Source organism: Herpailurus yagouaroundi, unplaced genomic scaffold (genome assembly GCF_014898765.1).
Source record: "Herpailurus yagouaroundi ecotype Mexico unplaced genomic scaffold, PumYag 139, whole genome shotgun sequence".
Taxonomy (NCBI): Eukaryota; Metazoa; Chordata; class Mammalia; order Carnivora; family Felidae; genus Herpailurus; species Herpailurus yagouaroundi.
The window spans coordinates 20,148,177-20,167,506 of NW_024412394.1; the positions used below are offsets into that span (position 1 = coordinate 20,148,177).

Consider the following 19,330-nt stretch of genomic DNA (forward strand, 5'->3'; position numbering starts at 1 on the left):
GAGATGGAAAGTCTTCTACTCTCCTGCTTAGGTCAAAATCATAACAAATTGTTCTTATTGCCTGGCATGCAGTCCCTGCAGTGCTATGGTTTCCTGATGAATGGTGTTGCAGCTTCTCTCCACACTCAGTCCTTTCTCTCTACTCATAGCATCCAACCTTTTAATGTTTGTGCCAGGCTCTGCAATAGATAGGAGTGACTCTACTGGAAAAGGAGCAGATAATATCGCTGCAGCATGAAGCTTAGATTCTAGGGGATTCTACATACTCTGAACTCTGACCTCAGCCTCTTTTGTCCACTCTTAACCTTCTCTGCAATCCTCCATACCTCGTCACTCATAACTGTCCACTGCACACTCAGGCTGCACCTGCCGTGGGCTGCTCCTCTGGTCCTCTGATCCATTAAGGGACTGATCTTGACTGCTAGTAACTGCAGTCCTTGACTCTTCTGCTTCCTGCAAAGGAAACTTTATGATAGAATGCACTGGAAAGAACATGGATTCTATGTGAGCCTAGAAACTGTGAACTTCAATTTCATCCTAGAAAAATGGGACTACAAGTTCCATTTGTAATGGTATGCATATTAATACCCATTTATGATTCCATGAAATAGTCACTGCAAAAGGGCTCTGGACACTTTCAAGGGAGTGCACATTTGAAATATTTATTGTTATTGTTTCATTTAAGATCACTATAATTTTGGAAGAAGGGCACTGACTCCTTGCTAAAGTGTCACCAAATAGGTTCTCCTTCTCCCCACTGTTGGGAGAAGTCACAGAAGTCTCTCTTCTATGTTGCTTTTTGACTTCTTCAATATAAGTTGTTCCTCTCCACCAAATACATGTAGGCGGGCAACCTAAGACAAGAATTAAACTATGTGTATAGAAAAACATAAGACTCAGCATTTTAACGCTCTAGTGCCCACTGCGATTGATTACAGAATATTTTCTTCCTTGTCCTTTGAACACGTCGCCATCAAATATCTTCACACTGATCTAGTTCATCTGCTCTGTGAAGCTTGCTGTTAGACAGTCACAGACTCTAAGCCCTAAATAATCCAAAACCTATCTTCAAAATTATATTTTAATCATTTAAAAACTTTTTTTGGTGAAGGGGATTTGAAAAAGCTAAGCATATGCTATGTCTTTTCATACTTCGCAAGTTTACATTTTTTTGGTTCAAATGAGGATTTGAAATAGATAAGTGTGGCTTTAAGTATGTCTGTTTTTAAAATGCATATGAATTCTTCAGAATTAGGACTGATAAACAAGAAGTTATGCCATATGTTCAAAATTAAGAGACCTAATTTATCTTGGCTTGATCTTCGGGGAATGTAGATAATTACAGTCTCTTCTTGGTAATTTGGGGTTTCTGTGACAGTGTCTGTAAAATGCTGATACGCCTTTGGCTGAAGGAGTCACTGGTTACGAAATACGTTGTAACTGTTTGTGACTTTATGAAGGGGGAGGGTGTTGTTTCAAACCGAAACTGTAGCAGAAATGCTATAATTCTGATTTTTAAATTGTTACAAGCTCCAGGCAAGAAAGGAAAACTGAAAACAAGGGCTGTATTTAAAAATAAGAGGTAGAAGGGAGAGAGGATGTGGTTAAAAGCTCCAGCAATGTCACCCAGTGGTGCTCTGAGTTTCCAGGGGCACAAATAGCTGCATGTGTGAAGTGGGGACAGAGGGAGCAGAGAGAAAGTAGATTTTCACCCTTTACTTCGGAACCACAGAAAAGGGGGTAGCTTTCAAATGCCAGGATGGAACAAAAGAGTCTCAGATGTGCAGGCTTTAATGAAAAGAGCCCATAGTGCCTTAAAAATGCCCTTTGGTGTTGCAATGAAAACAGTTTTTGAAGTTAAATAGTTTGACTTGATGGCTGAATAGAAAGTAGGCTTTTTCTAGAGTGGCAAATGCAGTCGATATGGCTATAGCATTCATTTTTGGATGTCTGTGTCAATACTTAATTCTTCAGTATCTCCAGTTCTCTTAATAGACACAGCAAAATTAATGTATTCACTGCATATTGTCTGCTAATTTTTTCTCTAATGAACCAAGGTATTATTTGCTTCATAACTTCTTGTGATCGTTAAGGTTTTTAGGATATGATATAATCAACCAAAATAATTAATCCTTTTTTAAAAACCAAGCTCCTAAGTAAAGCTTATTTTACTCTGAAAAAATTTGTGCTGAGTATTTTTATATTGAAAATGACAATTCTCAAGTAAATGAAAAACAGTTTACAGCATTTTATTAGAAATAACTGTTAACATATCTCACTGATATAAACACGTATGAGACAATTTTATGACTCCTGTCCTTCCCTCAAAAACTAGAACATTAAAAGATTCATCTATTGAATGCTAAAGCAGGGTAGATGATGTTCATTTTCAGGAATTATTTAGAATAGTGATCTCCAAAGTAGTATCTACCAACCTCAAGATAATTCATTGGGGTGGAGGTGGGGCATGAGTCAGACATGGTAAAGATTTTATTGACTTTTTCAATCTAAAACAGGGGTCACAAACTATTACCTGTGGGCCAGATCTGGTCTACCGCCTGTTCCTATAAATAAAATTTTCTTGGCATACAGCTATGTCTACTCATTATGTATTACCCAAGGATGCTTTCATGCTACCATGGTAATTGTGACAGAATATATGGTTTGTAAAACCTACTACATATGCTAAGTGGACCTTCACAGAAAGAGTTGGCCACTTCCTGACTTAGAATTACAGGAAATATTTTAAGCTTTGCTGATTTATATGGGCTTACGATGGTGTCCTTTGTAAGCCTGAGAGCCAGATAGTCACAACGTATGCATTTTTAAAGTGAGATTTCTGGGAAAGTGTCAGCTCTCCAGTTTGGTGCATTGAACAGAGAGCCCTCACTTGGCTGTTGCTTAAGCCTTTTGTCCTTGATGGAAGTTCATGTGCCCAGTTGGACATATGATTTATCACATTAACTATTTTTAAGTAAAATAATCCTCATAAAATTAACAAGTGACTTTACTTTAAAAAATCTCCCACAAAATAATCTAAATTGAATATACCACTAATATAGGAATACATAGCAAGACATGGCAGAGATGATATAATACCTATATGTAGTATAAGCTTTGTTAATAGCCATATTATTAATTCATTATTAATAATAATATACCCATTCCTACATTTATAGTTTTGTCTTGAGTTTTAACTAATAATTATATGATGGCATCATAAGATAGTTACAGAGTAGGCATCAGGACATGGAGAAGCTGTGTAATTTCAGTAATGTTTAAAGACATGAGGTATTTAATATTATAATGTTTAAAGTTTTATGGTAGTCAGTGATAAGCATCTTTTTTGAGGAATATTCATAAAGGAAAAATTAAAAACCCAATTTAATTGGAAATATATATGTTCTTCCTGCTGCATAAAATACTGTAAAATAATACACAGAAAACTCTAGAATGATACACTGAAATTCATTCCTTTGATACCATTAGAAATGCTTTGAAAATGCTTTGAAAACATCTCTGAATATTTAAAGCAGTAAGTAGTGAGCAAATGACACTATATTGTAATTTTATGATGCAGTTAGATCAAAGTATAGATTTAAAACTAGTCTCATTATATAGCATTTGTGTTCTAGATATAAAATAAAAAGAAAGTGACACTTTGGGGACCTAAAAGAGAAATAAGTCAGAGAAAATTTACTCCCTAAAGTGAGTGACTTCTTTGTAATAAAAGTACAGTTCTATGGGAAAACTGTGAATGTATAATCAGCAATAGAGTATATGAAAACATTGTAGGTATGAAGTTGAAGTTACATCAACATCCACAGATAGTTATGATGACAAGGATGATGTAGATGTGCACACGCATGCACCATGTATACAGAGAGCCTGTTATATATGTTACATTAATAGATAGTCACGATTCCTATATATAGTAATAGAAACATAGGGATAAAGCTATGTGTGTGTATATCTTTATAATAATGAGATGGAGATTATATATGTAATATATATTAAATACATAATATCGTATATTTATAATAATGAGATGGAGAAGGACCAATAAAATCTTTGGAGTCATTCAGAGGTTCTAAAGTTATCTTATGACAAAGTATTTTAAAAAGCAACAAACTTCAAGGTACATTATGACAATTTGGCTTTCCTGGCCATCTGTATAGTGAAAGATTTGTTTTTCAACAAAATTTTGATTAAAGAGGAAATTCAAAATAAAATTCCTACCTGGGAAGAAATGAAAAAAAAAGTAATGAAACTATTGTCTGTTAGAACTTATGGAATACAGTTAAAATAGTCCTTGGAAGAAAACGTGCAACTCTAAACATGGTTAACGAATTAAAAAGAGAATAAAAATAAATCAATAAGGTATACAATGTATAGAATTTAAGAACAATAAAGTTTCCTACACATAAGGAAAACAAGAGAAATAAATTTATAAGAATTGGCAAAGGAAAACTGGAAATCAGAAAGGCCATAAAAATCATAAACATAAAATGTTTTGGGAAAATACCTATAAAATAGTAGCAGTAGAGTAACACAGAAATTGTAAAAATACTTTCAAAATTCTGAAAGAAATTATTCTGCAACTTAGAATCCTATATCCAGAAAATTAAATGTAAGGGCAGAACAAAATTTTCAACATGCAAAGGTCAAAACTTTTCTTCTAATATTCCTCCCCCCACCCCCAGAAGCTCCTTTAGGGCCCAGTGAATATGAGAGGAAAGCAAGAAAGGCCTGGCATACTGGAAACAGCAGATGGCACATAACAGATAGGCAAAGAACATTTCCAAGGTGATGGTAAAGAGAATTGCAGGATAACAACTTCAGAAAAGCATAGAAGACAACTAGCACAGATTGGTGCCTCAGGTGACATAGATGTGGAGGCTGTCACCACCAAGAATCCCTTCTCCTCTGCACTGTATTATCAACCAGACAGTGCTCAAGTGAGCCTGGCCAAGATTCTTAGCTCTCTATGACCTGTCCAAGTGCTGATACAATTCTGCTGTCCTCTCCCTGCCGAGCGGCCTGAAATAGCTGGTATCATCTGACCCCACAGAATTGCAGAGTTGACCGACTCCTGAGAGATGGAGGTTGGCCATAGTGAGCGTAGAAACAGGAAATGTTTGCTGCCTGATTGATTAGGCCTTAGCCCTGCCAGATTTTCCCCATATAAGAAACCCTCTGCTTCCCCTGCATGACTACAGACTTGGCTTCTGACATCCTCACAATGGATCTTGAACCCTCCAAGAAAAGTTGAGGCCAGAATATAAACCAGACTCTTCTGATCACCTTTTCCTAAGCACTGTCAACTGTCAATAATAATGTTACCTTTTTTTTTTTTTTTTTTACACAGCTAGTCTTTGTGTTTGCTACTCAGTTTTCAGATTAATCACTTCCCACCCTGATTAAGAAGTGTAATTAATTGTTGATAAAATAATGGAATAGTTGATTGAGAAATAAAACAAAATTAGAATACATTTCAATCTAAAAGCCATCTCTAATTCCATCTTTCATGGAATACTACAAGCATTCCATTAAAGTTGCACAATAACATGCCTATTATTTAATAATGTTAGCAGTATTGGCCAATGGAATTAGACAAAAGAAAGGAATTACAAGTGTAAAACCTGGCAAAGAGGTGGTAAATTTATCACAATGTTAAGTGATTTGCTATTTTGGGTAATATACCTGGAGCTTCCACGAGAATTCGCTGAGTGACAGTTACATCCGTGAGATAACTCAGTAATGTGTTTTGGTAGGACATCCAAAGCTTTCACGTACTGACATAGAAATATACCAAAGCTGTTGTTAAGTTGGGGGAAAATACAGAGAAATAATATGTACAATGTCGTAAATAGGATGCTATCTTTTTTTTTTTTTTATAATTATGTATGCTTGTAGGGTATATGAGTGAAAATATTTGTATTGGCTTGATATGTAAAATAAATATTGCAGCACAAACAAGATACTAATTAGTCACCATTTCAAGGTTCAGAGGGTTATAACCTCTCATTTCTGCAAAGTTAAAAGATCTAGAATTATAATTTTCTAACTGTTTAAATTTTCTGAGTTTTTTAAATTTTTTTTTTCAACGTTTATTTATTTTTGGGACAGAGAGAGACAGAGCATGAACGGGGGAGGGGCAAAGAGAGAGGGAGACACAGAATCGGAAACAGGCTCCAGGCTCTGAACCATCAGCCCAGAGCCCGACGCGGGGCTCAAACTTCCAGACCGCGAGATCCTGACCTGGCTGAAGTCGGGCCCTTAACCGACTGCACCACCCAGGAGCCCCACTAAATTTTCTGAGTTTTTTAAAGTCAGTTTTGAATTTAATGCTTCAAAAAAGAACTAATACATCTACTGATACAGCAAACACATCAAGGTACATTTTAGAAAGCCAATCAGTGCCTTAAAAATACATTATTGGAAAAAATGAACTAAATGTACATAACAAAATATTAAGTGTACAGTTTTAAAGTTGAATTTACTTGCATGCTAAATATAATTTTGAACAATGTGTATTATTTTGTACCAAATTTCCATTTCACACAAAACCAAATATACTCATTCATTGCTCATGGAGTAGAGAAATAACTGAATGCATTATTGAACTCTAGAAAACATTACATTCCTCTGAAATTTCAGCCATTAATGCATTAAGCATCTATTGTATTAGGCATTGTACTTGACTCTGAGGCCACAAAAGTGAGTAAAGCAGATTTCATTATATAAAATTCATGTCCTGAGGGTTTTTACTATAGAACAATCACTGCCAATTTATTTCCTTACATGAACAATTTCAGAAATATAAGAGGTGCTTATTTATCTGCAAAAAAGCAGCCCTATCTTTCACAGATACATACATGTCTGGGCCGTTTCTGCAGCTTTTCTTTGTAGGCTCAAGACTTCCCACTCTTATGGCTCCCTTGCCCCTTTCACAACGCCTGGTCTTATCTCTGGTCCTACTTCCTCAAAGTCTTTCACATCCATCTCCTTTCCAGGTTAAAGACTCACCCAAGGTAAGACCCCATTCCCTCTCTCTACACTTGAACTCATCCGTATGCACAATCTCCAGCTTCTCTCCAAAGCAACACACTGCCTGGCATAGAACTCATTGTTCTTTCCATTCTTGCGTATCCTGATCCCTTTGCGGTCCTCGGCCCAATTTGGCCACTTACTGTACCATGAATTAAACCAACACTTCTGCTCCGCGGCTTGCGCATTGATATCCTCTACGATGCGCTCCTCTGTGTCCCCCATTTCTTCCCGACCAGATCACAAGTCCTCTTAAAATAACTTCCACTGTTACCTACCTCTTCAATGAAGACTTTTTAAATCTCATCCTATCACCTCTGGGATCTCTCTCCTTCCTTAAACTTTTCTCCTCTTGATACTTTCAAAAATAACAACCTTGACACCCTTCAGGCGACACTACAGGTGCTTGTTTAGTTTGGCAGAAGAGGCTGGAGGAGGAGACTGACAGGAATTATTGAAAGAGACAAACAATATTCTATGAAAGCAGGTGTCTGGAGAAGGGTCCAACTATGAGGAGAGGTTTCCTTCTTACTAGTAAGAGATTCTTTTTTTTTTTTTTTTTAAGTTTATTTATTTATTTTGAGAGAGAAAGAGAGTGAGCAGGGGAGGGGCAGGGAGAGAGGGAGAGAGAGAGAATCCCAAGGAGACTCTTTGCTGTCAGCACAGAGCCAGACTCAGGGCTTGAACCCACGAACTGTAAGATCATGACCTGGCCCAGGATTGAGAGTTGGGACGCTTAACTGGCTGAGCCACCCAGGCTCCCCAGTAGTAAGAGATTCTGACATAATGTCTATTATACTTAGACTTAATTCCAAGTGAGCTTGACTTTTGTCCACTAACATGTTCTTTATACCTTTCTTGTTCCCAGGATGTGACAGTTCCTCACAAGCCTGTTTCTCTCCACCCTTTATATCAGACTAGACTCTATCCTTCTGCTAAGTCCCTGCTGCCTCCACAGACTCTCTCACACGCTGAATGTCTTACCCCAGGACCCTTCAGTCATTTGTCCTCCTTCTCACTGAGTGATGAACAGGGGAATTCTCACACCCTGTTTAGTGGCAACACATATAATAAGGTGAGAATTCCCTGCCAAGGTGGGAGCTGTTCTGTTCTGTGCTGTGAAACTTCTTTATGCTTAACTTTTTAAAACTTAAGTGTAGAAACATATATATTAAGACTATTAATTATTTGTGTTAAAGCCCACGACCTTACAAAAAGATAATAATTAACCTTGAGAAGTTAGTAAGTATTTATTTTTGCTTTCAAAGTCATTTCCTGGTTTTGTATTCCTCCTTGCCTCTTGTGCAAACCCCAAAGTGGAAATCCTGAGAAATTTTACAGAACCTTACAAGGTGCCATTATTAATTTACCTTATAGTCTCAGTTCAATGTTCTTTAAAAAGCTTCTTTAAATTGCGGTGCCTTAATCAGGAGGCACTATCACAGCCAATGAGCAATGAAATAATTAGAATTTCTACGAATATCTGTAAAGTAATATTAACATCTTATTTTATTTTATTTTTTATTTGAGTATAGTTGACACAATGTTACATTAGTTCCAGGTATACAGCAGAGTGTTTCAACAAGTTTATACCTTTTGCTATTAACGTTTTATTTTAAAATGTGTCTATCTGCCTCACAACGCATAGTGATGGGATATGTAAAATGAGGTGTTCGGTACTTTAAAATATGTATATATGTATACATATTACACATGTATATATATTACATATATAAATATTTTGTATATATAAATATATACTTAAATACATATAATATATTTAATTAATTAATTAATTTATTTTTAAGTGTTTATTTTTTGAGCGAGAAAGAGACAGAGTGCGAGTGGGGGAGGGGCAGAGAGAAAGAGGGAGACACAGAATCTGAAGCAGGCTCCAGGCTCTGAGCTGTCAGCACAGAGTCTGACGTGGGGCTCGAACCCATAAGCTGTGAGATCATGACCTGAACTAAAGTCAGACGCTTAACTGACTGAGCCACCCAGGCGCCCCTAAATACATACAATGTATTTTATTATTTTTTTTTAATTTTTTTTCAACGTTTATTTATTTTTGGGACAGAGAGAAACAGAGCATGAACGGGCGAGGGGCAGAGAGAGAGGGAGACACAGAATCGGAAACAGGCTCCAGGCTCTGAGCCATCAGCCCAGAGCCCGACGCGGGGCTCGAACTCACGGACCGTGAGATCGTGACCTGGTTGAAGTCGGACGCTTAACCGACTGCGCCACCCAGGCGCCCCCATACAATGTATTTTAAGTGAAAAATATTTATAGTTGGCTTTGGAATGCAATCACAAATGTTGTATTAGAAGCAAGCAGTCAACAGTGCCGCTTTTATATAAAAGTACCTGTTGCTCTTCTGACCATTACCATAAGGCCATCCTGGCTACTTACAGACTCTCAGATTCTGAAAACTTTATAAAAGAATTGATTAGTTAAATTTAACCTGCAATTGATTTTTTTTGTAAAACTCAAAATCTTGTTTAAAACCATTTATTTTGCAAATTCTCTATATCTAATGGAATATACCCCTGTACTTGGAAGTCAATAAAGGCCAGAATCAATATGTCCCAGAGTGTAGTTGTACAATATTCCTTGGCCCCCCATTTTTTTTTTTGAGGAAATGTTCAAAAACTCAGTCTAAAGAGAGTCAGTCATCTAAAAAGTGAACATTACTATATGAATAATATTTTATCTTTCATATTTAATAGCATCTATCATTAGTGAATGATCAACCCTGAATTAAACTTTAAAATATCCATTTTCTGAAAACAGAATATTTTTAGACGAGGTTCAGGATGACGTTTTTATGACTTTTGTTTGTTTCTTACACTTGGTTTAGAAAAAACAAATATTTCAGGGAAAGTATAATATTCTTAAAATATTTTCTATTATTTGAAATTGTTCCTGATTTAATCATTGCCAACATTTATGAAATCCTTTTAGCTATAGAGTTAATGATTCTGAAAATAACATAACAATTGTCTTATAAATTATCATCTATGATGGGATTATAATTGTATTTTATAGATATCAGTTGCATTAAGTAGCTCATTCTTTTGATATTTTGGTGCTGTTTTCTAGAACCATTCAACATTCACGGAGGTTCAAGGATAGGGTCAGTATTTCATCTGTATTTTAACCTGTACTAGTGAGGTTGTAAAGAACAATATAGAAAAGTGATATGAGGTTGGCCAACTGTTTTCATTTTATACAATCTTCATAATAGATTTTGTCTTTCAGAGTCTGAGATTTATTGATACTGAATAAAGAAACAATAACATCAGAAATAATAATAATATAATCATAGTGTAAGACAATATTTCTTGATGGAAGATTCAGAACATCTAATAGCCTTATACTTTAATTGTTCCCATCAAAATATACAGATTACCCAATTTGATATCTATGTTTACAAATTTTGTGTCATAAATATTGGGCCAGTAGCATACCAGGTTTCAAGAATTGGTTTTTTTACTTGAAATAATTTCTTGCCTGAAATTGTAAAACATAATCTGCTATCTAAATTACCTTCTCTTCAATACCTAATGTCGTTGCCACACCTGGTTCCCAACATTAACTACTAGGCTTATCTCCAAACTCAAATCTTCCCATATATCCCCCTGGAGAGCCACACTGAACTTGACCTAACTACCTTTGATGGTCCCTCATCAACTGGGGCTACCAAAGGTGTTTAACAGGTTTTATTATTCTTCTGTTGAATCTGTACTACATTCTTTCTTCTAAATCTTCATCCCACTCCGAGTGTCCTATATCTTTACCTTAATCCCTATCTTCTCTTAGTTTCAAGATAGAGCTCCATCATATGACGTCATATCACATGTGATGATGCTCAGGTACTTTCCTTTTCATCTTGGAATAAATCAGGGGGTCCTCTTTTTCTTGAGTTCTCATGAAGGGAGTTATTACTCTTCTTTCTTTAGTCCCTCAAAGTAATATTGCCCAGTGGATAAGAGCAAGATGTCTCTGGACCGTCAGTCTAAGTTCATTTCTTGACCCCACTCCTTCCAGAGAGTGATGTTGGTTAAGTCATTTAGGCTATGCATGCCTCCATTTACTCACCTGCAAAATGAGGATGATACTAGTACACACCTTACTAGAGTATTATGAGATTAAGGTGTACTAATTGATGCAAAGCACTGATACTGGTAGTATCTGGGACATAACAACCATATAAGAATTAGATTTTAGTACACCTTCTTGGAGTGCCATTCTTAGCATTCTCTTGAATCTTCATTCGTCCTGTATTCATTGGACGCTTTCCCTTTTGTATGCAGAAACCTAAAAAAAAAAAAAAAAAAAAAAAAAGACAAAATGAACACATCTCCCTCCTTTTCCTTGATAGTGCCACAAGTGTAGTAATTTCAAGACTTTCTTTCTCTCACAGTGATCAATAGCCATTATCTTCATTCTCCCTCTATAAATTCGCGCTTTAACCCACTCTTGAAAGCATTCTGTCTTTTTGTTTCAACCACTCTATTGAAACTGCTCTCTGGAGATAAACTGCTTGTCAGCAAATTCAGCTGCATTCCCTCAGTCCTCTGTCTCTTTTATCCCTTGCAGCAGCTGACACAGTGGATCATGCCCTTTTGAATCTCCCTCCTCATCCTACTCTTGGGATCATGTCTACATTCCAACTCCCTGACTGCTCCTTCTTTGTTTTCTTGTGGACACTTCTTCTTCCTCTACCCCTTCTCTCTAATTGCCTCCCTTCAGATACCCACCCACTCACAGGCTTCTGTGATTATCTTAGTCCTGATCATTCTCAAATCCGCATTTCCTATTCTGTTTCTCCTTTGAGATTTAGTTTTATATCTTCAGCTGCTCTCTTGTCACTTCCCCTCGGATGTCATGTTGTCACTTCAAACTCATCATTCGTTATGCCTCGAACGAGTTCTGTTCTGGCTTCCTTACTTCTGTCCTTAATAACACAGTACTCAGTCCTCAAACTCAAAACTTGATTCAGCCATTATCCTTTTTCTGCTTTGACCTCATAGCTGATCATTCACCAAATTGAATGGATTCTTCTTTTGTTATGTCTGTCATGTTGTTATCTCTCCCTACTCTTTCTTATTATTCTACTTTCCTAACCAATCGACTTCTTTCCCTCCAGGCATGCCTTGGGAATTTCTTACTGTTTAACTTGCTCCTGCGTTCTCCTCATGTAAAATACCTTCCTGTTTTTCACCTTACTTATGCAAGGCAGACCATTCTCATCCTTTAGAGACTAGTCAAACCATCCCTGCTCCTCTGTGAAGTTTCCCCATTCATCAACATTCAGGGATGCTTTTCTCCTTTTAATTTTTATAATCCTTGCCTGTGCCAACGTATCTCCTGTATATTACAACTTACCTTGTATTCATTTGTTGTGATTGTCCTAGTGTCCATCTAGGGCGTGACATGCTTAATATGATACTTTTCACATTGTAGATATAGTCATAAATAAATGTGTGTTCATGATGAACAAATCCTAAAATGATGCAGGTTATTCACTAGGAGCCTAAGATGCTTGAATATTTGGGATTATTTCCATTTTAAGTAGAAACTAAATATGAGTCAATTTATGGATTTATCAGGACATTTAATACAATTTCACTCAGTTGAGAAACTCCCTTTTTCTTGGGTTGTGTGCGATTTCCAGGGTGTTTATGGAGTGCTTCAACATAGGAACATAGGTGGGGTGGGGAGGTGGAGGCAGGGGGCATCTGATCTTTCTTTGCCATATGCGGGTTCTGGTATCTACTGGGGTGTTTTCAGTCCTGTCTGGTATATGACCATCAGTCATATAATACACTGCTGTTTCCTCCTTTCTTCACCTAAATGGCATGCCCTCATTGGTTCTAGATTAGTTACTTCTGAGCCCCTATAGTATACGTGGAAAACACAGTTACCTGTATCTTGGGAGCAGGTAAATTCTGTGAGGTCCTCTCAGAATCATCGATTTAGATAATCTACATATCCTTCTTTACTCTTCTTTTCCTGTCCCCTTGTTTGTAGAAAATTCTAGGAGTCCATACTTAAGAATTTGCCTACCCACTAGAATTTATTGGTAACCTTGAAAGCAATACTCACTGTACTTTTGTGGTCATCTGTGGACATGTGAAGAACAATGCAATATTTGATTGGCCTGTGCACATGTTCCCAGTGGGGTGAACAAGGTGATGTTCTATTTTCTTGTTTTAGCTCTCATGCTATAAGCAATCATTCTCTCCATGTCTTAGTACCACAGATTTTGAATTTCTGTGCTTTTTCTTGGTGATTTCACTATTTAAAATGGCCTCTTAGGTATAGTGCTGAAGTTCTGTTTGGTGTTCTATACATTAGAAGGCTATGATGTGCCTCGCAGAGAAACTATACATGTCAGGTAAGCTTTCTTTAGGCATGAATTATAGGGCTGTTAGCTGTAGGTTCAATGTTAATGAATAATAATATATTAAATAAGATATCTTTAAACAGAAAGACACATTAAACAAGACTATATATGATTGACTGATGAAAACATAATCAGACTCGCAGGAACTTAATCTTATATTTCATCCTGGAGCAGTGGTTCAGGATTTGCTAATTCCATATTTGCAGTGACTTAATAGAACATACCTATTGTGAATAATGAGAATCAATTGTGTCTTTTTTTGGTTTCCCTGAGAAGAAGTTTCATGTATGAGTAGTTAGTTTGGGAGGTGGTTCTAGGAAACACCAGTTAAGGAAGTAGGGAACTGAGACAAGGAGAAGGTGTCAAATAAAGGGTGTATCATCAAGCAAGTTACCATGTGGGAATTAGAGCTTGAGTTTGCTGGTGAATTCTAGGAGCCAATGTGGACAACTCAGAGTGAGGCAATCTGAGGTGGAGTGTGGGGGGGAGGGCAGGCAGGGTGGGGAATCCTGCTTGTCTTTGTTTGAGGGTTGTGCCTGTGGGATGGGAGCATTAATCCCAGAAGAGCCCTCAGGAAAAGAAAAGCAGGGACTAGTCAAATGAAGTTCAGAGTCTGGTAGTAAAATGTTAAGGCCCGAGATGACATAGGTATGACAGTAATTTATATTTTATATATATTCACAAATCTTATGTTTATGTTCTAAATGTGGGGTCCAGGATCCTGTAAATCAAAACTTTGGCTATCAGAATGCAAGAGAATTTTCTTTAATTTTGACATATTATGCCGTGGGCCATATATCATTGCTGATACAATAAAGGGTACAGAGGAGTTATAGGTCTGGGTGTGGAGGGTCATTATCTTACAACTATCTCATCCCCAGTCATTTTTTTTTTAATTTTTTTTTTCAACGTTTATTTATTTTTTGGGGGACAGAGAGAGACAGAGCATGAACGGGGGAGGGGCAGAGAGAGAGGGAGACACAGAATCGGAAACAGGCTCTAGGCTCCGAGCCATCAGCCCAGAGCCTGACGCGGGGCTCGAACTCACGGACCGCGAGATCATGACCTGAGCTGAAGTCGGACGCTTAACCGACTGCGCCACCCAGGCGCCCCTCATCCCCAGTCATTTTACCAATTTTTCCTCTATTTTGTAATTTATAATAAAATGTTTATCTTCAAAGTTAATAACACCTTCCACAGCATATCTGCTGATGTCTAGCTCACAGCCTAGTGGATCCACCCTCTATTTTTTGTTTGTTTGTTTGTTATTTTTGAGAGACATTGAGAAAGAGAGAGAGAGAGGCGCAGAGAGAGAGGGAGAAAGAATCGCAAGCAGGCTCCATGCTGTCGGCATGGAACTTGACACAGGGCTTGATCTCACAAACCGTGAGATCATGACCTGAGCCCAAATCAAGGGCTGGTCACTTAGCTGACTGTGCTGTCAGGAACCCATGCCCTCTAGTTTTGAGAATTCAGTTCTTTTAGAAAGATTACTTTTTCTAAGCACCACTCAGACATCACCTCAGAGGTCTCAACTACTCTGCTGGCCATCAAGTAAGAAAACTAATCTGCACATAAGGCATGTAACCGAAAGCTGATCACTCTTCATAACCTTTATTCTTTCTTCATCCTCTGCCTGATTTCTTCTGTGTTGTATTCCCATTATCTCTGAGGCGCAGCTCTCTTTTTAATTTTTAAGTCAAACCCAAATCCCAATTCTTCTGGCTTACTTTCCTTTTTCCCACTTTTTCCTTTTCCCACTTATGTTTCCCACTCAGTTTTCCGTATTTTTTCCTCTTTTCTTATCCTTGTGTTTAGCCCAACCACAGGCCATGTGCACAGGAAGTTCTCTCTTACTGCCATCTCCCCTGGGTCACTCTTCTTCCGGCTTGCAGCAGAAACGAACAAGAAAACACATGGCGGACCTATGAATAGTACTGAGAGGAGGGAAGGAGAACTAGACCTTCGCAGTCAGGATGATTTTTCTGATGTGCTGGCAGGAGTGAGGCTGGGATTTCTTACTCAGGAAGGCTCTATTTACAGTGAAAGCTTGCAAGGCTTTATCTGTGAGAACAGCATCTTTATAGACAGAGAGACAGCTTTGAAGCCCCAGGAGAACATTGACAGCCATTCTGAGGACATCTTGTCTTTCAGATTTCGAAAAATTGTGTTATCTGGAGGCCTAATTTGTGACTGTGCAGCCATTTTATTCACTTTTGGTTTCCTAAAACGCATGATCCTTGTACCTTGTTTGTGGCCATTTACCATTTTCTTTTATTTCTAGTCTGCTTCTGTCTCATCAAAGAGATAAGTGTGGCAGGTTTTCTCACATAGGTATCCCCCCATTGGTTCCACTGCTATTAAATTCTACTGTATATTTTCTTTCTTTTTTTTTTTAAACATTTATTTATTTATTTTTGAGACAGAGAGAAACAGAGCATGAACGGGGGAGGGTCAGAGAGAGAGGGAGACACAGAATCTGAAACAGGCTCCAGGCTCTGAGCTGTCAGCACAGAGCCCGATGTGGGGCTCGAACTCACAGACCGTGAGATCATGACCTGAGCTGAAGTCAGCCGCTCAACCGACGGAGGCACCCAGGTGCCCCTCTACTATATATTTTCTATGCATGTGTTGGAGCCAGCTTTTTCTAACACATTCAATTGGAGTATTTCAGTGCTTTTCTCTGGAGTAGCCCCTTGAAAAATAGCTTTTACTTCAGAGCAGGAGAGCATTAGCTATTCATCTCCTACCTCTGTTCTTTCTGCCCAGGACCCTCCCCAGCCCTGATCACTCCAGCTTGCAGACCCCAGGCTGTGATCAGGACTGCTGGGGGTCAGGGCAAGATGTGAAGATCTTTCACGGAGAGAGGAAAACATATATTCCTGTGTAAGATGACACGTGTCCTGATCCGTCCTGGACATTTTTGTAAAAGAGTATCTATTCTATTTTTCCTATTGTTTTGGAAAAAAATACTTTTAAAAATAGTTTTTTTTTTTTGAAAATAAATATCTTATAGATCTACTAGTGTAACAAACCATTTGTTAATAAATAGTTTTAATATTATATGATTTCAATTATTTCTTTGCTCCTTGTCATTATTAGAAGTGTCCAATTTGATCAGTAAGTAGACCTAGAGCAACAAAACTGTAGCCTCTAAACAAGTAAGATATCAGTTGCTGAATTAATCTTGTTGAATAAATGAATTGTTCTATGGTCATGTTTAGAAAAGTAATCCACACTCTTGCTTTAGTTTCCTTATTTATAAAATAGCAATAAAAATAGAATCTCTAGGGGCACCTGGCTGGCATAGTAGATAGAACATGCAGCTGTTGATCTCGGGGTCATGAGTTCAAGCCCCACTTTGGGTGCAGAGATTACTTAAAGAAATTTAAAAAAATGTAAAAAAAAAAAAATAGAATCTGTATCATAGGATTTTTAGCAAGATCAAGTGGCAACCTGAAACTTTCATGTTCCAACTTAAGTTCTCAGTTTTATATATTTTTTCAGCATGCTACCTGTTGTTTGTGGGATTTTGGTGCTGGAGTGAAGAAACAATCCATCGATATAACTGGGAGGACATTACTCTCATCTATAATGTGTTTTTTCCTTGTATTACAACCTATTCATTCCTTTAATGCTTTCAAGTTTATTCCCATATGTATTTGCTTTACCTCTGATTTCTCACTCCCCTTTCCTTTTTCTTCATAGTCTACTATACTGTTTTTCATTTGTTTGCATATTTTCTTCCGAATATTGCATTATTGTTTTGTGTACATTTAATTTACAGAAATGATATTTTTGACACAGGTCACTCTTTTTCTGTGAGTTTCTTTTTCCTCTGGAATAGTAGGATATTGGGTTTGGTTCTAAAACTCTTACTCTAAGATCAAAACTGGGCTGTATTTCATGAGAATTACATGGGGAGCTTCAGAAGAATGCAGATTCCTGAGACCTACTTAAAACTCCTAAACTCAGGGGCACCTGAGTGGCTCAGTTGGTTCAGTTTCTGACTCTTGATTTTGGCTCAGGTCATGATCTCATGGTTTAAGCCCCTCATTGGACTCTGTGCTGGCAATGTACAGCCTGTGTGGGATTTTCTCTCTCTCCCTCTCTCTCTGCCTCTCCCCTACTCGCACATACACTCTCTGTCTCTCTCCCTCTCCCTCTCTCTCTTTCCCAAAATAGATGAATAAGCTTAACAAAAAAACCCAAAAAGCAAAAACAAAAAACCAAAAAACAAAACAAAACAAAACACTCCTAAACTCATAACTTCCACTGGACTGGATGATCTTAAAAGTTTTTACATTTCCGAAAATTTTGAGCTTTCCCTATGGTAGCAAATTGTTCCTCTTTCATCTTTTAAATTCCATAATGATTCAACAAGAATATAAACTTCATTATGAGAAATAAAGTTACAAAGAAAAACTATATCAACATGTTAAAAAGTGCTTGATTATAATGGTTGATTTTTCACATAAAACTTTTATCAAGTAAAAGGAGACACAAGTATTAAATGGTATATATACTACCTTAGGTCACAGGATTTTTTTTTCTTAATTAAAGAAAATCATAAATGTTAGGTTGAATTCTTAATCAAAATTGCTCCCATGTGCTTGTAACATTTACCATTGGGCTGAGTGTTTATACGTCCAGTATTCATGGACTTAACTGAATCAGAAGGTACATTTTTTTTTCCCCAGAACGCTGCTTCAATTATTAAAAGTCATTTCTCTTTGAAAAAGTACTGTAGCTGCCAACATGTACTTTATGATTTACTTTTTAAGAAATTAAAATGCCTTTTTCATAAAATGAGATTTTAGAATATACCGATCCTTTATATTAGAATTATGTTCTTGCTAAGAGAGGTGAAACATTTAACTTGAAATGTATCTTATCTTTATGATGTGTCAACACAGTATTTACTGATCCATTTTTATTAGCCTCTTTTCCAAGCAGCTGCTCTTGAGATTATAGATTAAGAACAAAGAGGAAATATAACTTGTCTGCAATGACAAAATGAGAGGAGAGTGAACACAATGGGGATATTTCAGTCCAATTCCATTCATTATTTGTTTTTTTCTACATAAAGGATCACTCAGAATAAGCCGAAAGTGAGAGACAGTTATTTGAATAGTGTGGGGACCTTTTTAGCCAAATGTATTATGGATAAGAAATACACAGTTTAGGGAATAGGCATAGGAATGTTACACCTAAATGTAATAGACAGTGAACTTATCAGGAGATTCAAGCTCTATTGTCTTTTATTTTCACAAAATGGAGTATTAGGGGTTGGCAATGGACTCTGGAACCTCTGATGAGGTTTCCTGGTAGTGCTGTACTATGTGAATGAACTAGGAAGACAGAAGAAAGGAAGGCAACTTTTATATCCAGGATGGGTAGGTAGGAAAGGATCCTCCGTAAAATGGCTTTAGCTTGTTCCTAGGTCAAGAGCATGCTTCCTTTAAACCCGTTGGGTCATTCATCCTATAAATGTTGAATTTTCTCACTTTCTTTTCCTCCATTTGTTCTCCTACTTATTTATTTTCAAATTCAGTCAACTTGTAAAGTTTCTATTGTGTCCATTATTGAGACTATCTTAACTGGTGATATCATTGCATGGCTACTCAGAAAACTGACTCTATGAATCCACAGACATGTGATAAGTGAATTAAAATTTTAATATAGGCATGTTTCCAACGTGGGTTAAATTTTTTAGTAGCTCATCTGAAAGGAGATTTTTTTTTTTTGAGACTTCCTCTGATATTTCAACAGAGATTAATCAACAGAAGTTAAAGCAGATTGTGATTTAGCTGCAGAAGGGAAAATCTAAAGCAATTCTAACCTTCACCTACTGGTTCAAAGGCTGAGGGG

The 19,330-nt window shown here is 37.1% G+C and overlaps 1 protein-coding gene across 3 annotated transcripts in view; it reads left to right on the forward strand.

Moving 5' to 3' along the window:
- MLIP (muscular LMNA interacting protein) overlaps positions 1-19,330 on the forward strand; it is a 252,167-nt gene that overhangs the window by 209,235 nt on the left and 23,602 nt on the right. For 2 of the 3 annotated variants that reach the window (XM_040473782.1, XM_040473783.1), the window contains exon 12: positions 7,919-8,125. The exons of the other annotated variant lie outside the window; for it this stretch is intronic. In XM_040473782.1, the coding sequence (XP_040329716.1) occupies positions 7,919-8,125 (207 nt within the window). The remainder of the gene's footprint in view (positions 1-7,918; positions 8,126-19,330) is intronic. 3 annotated transcript variants of the gene reach the window in all.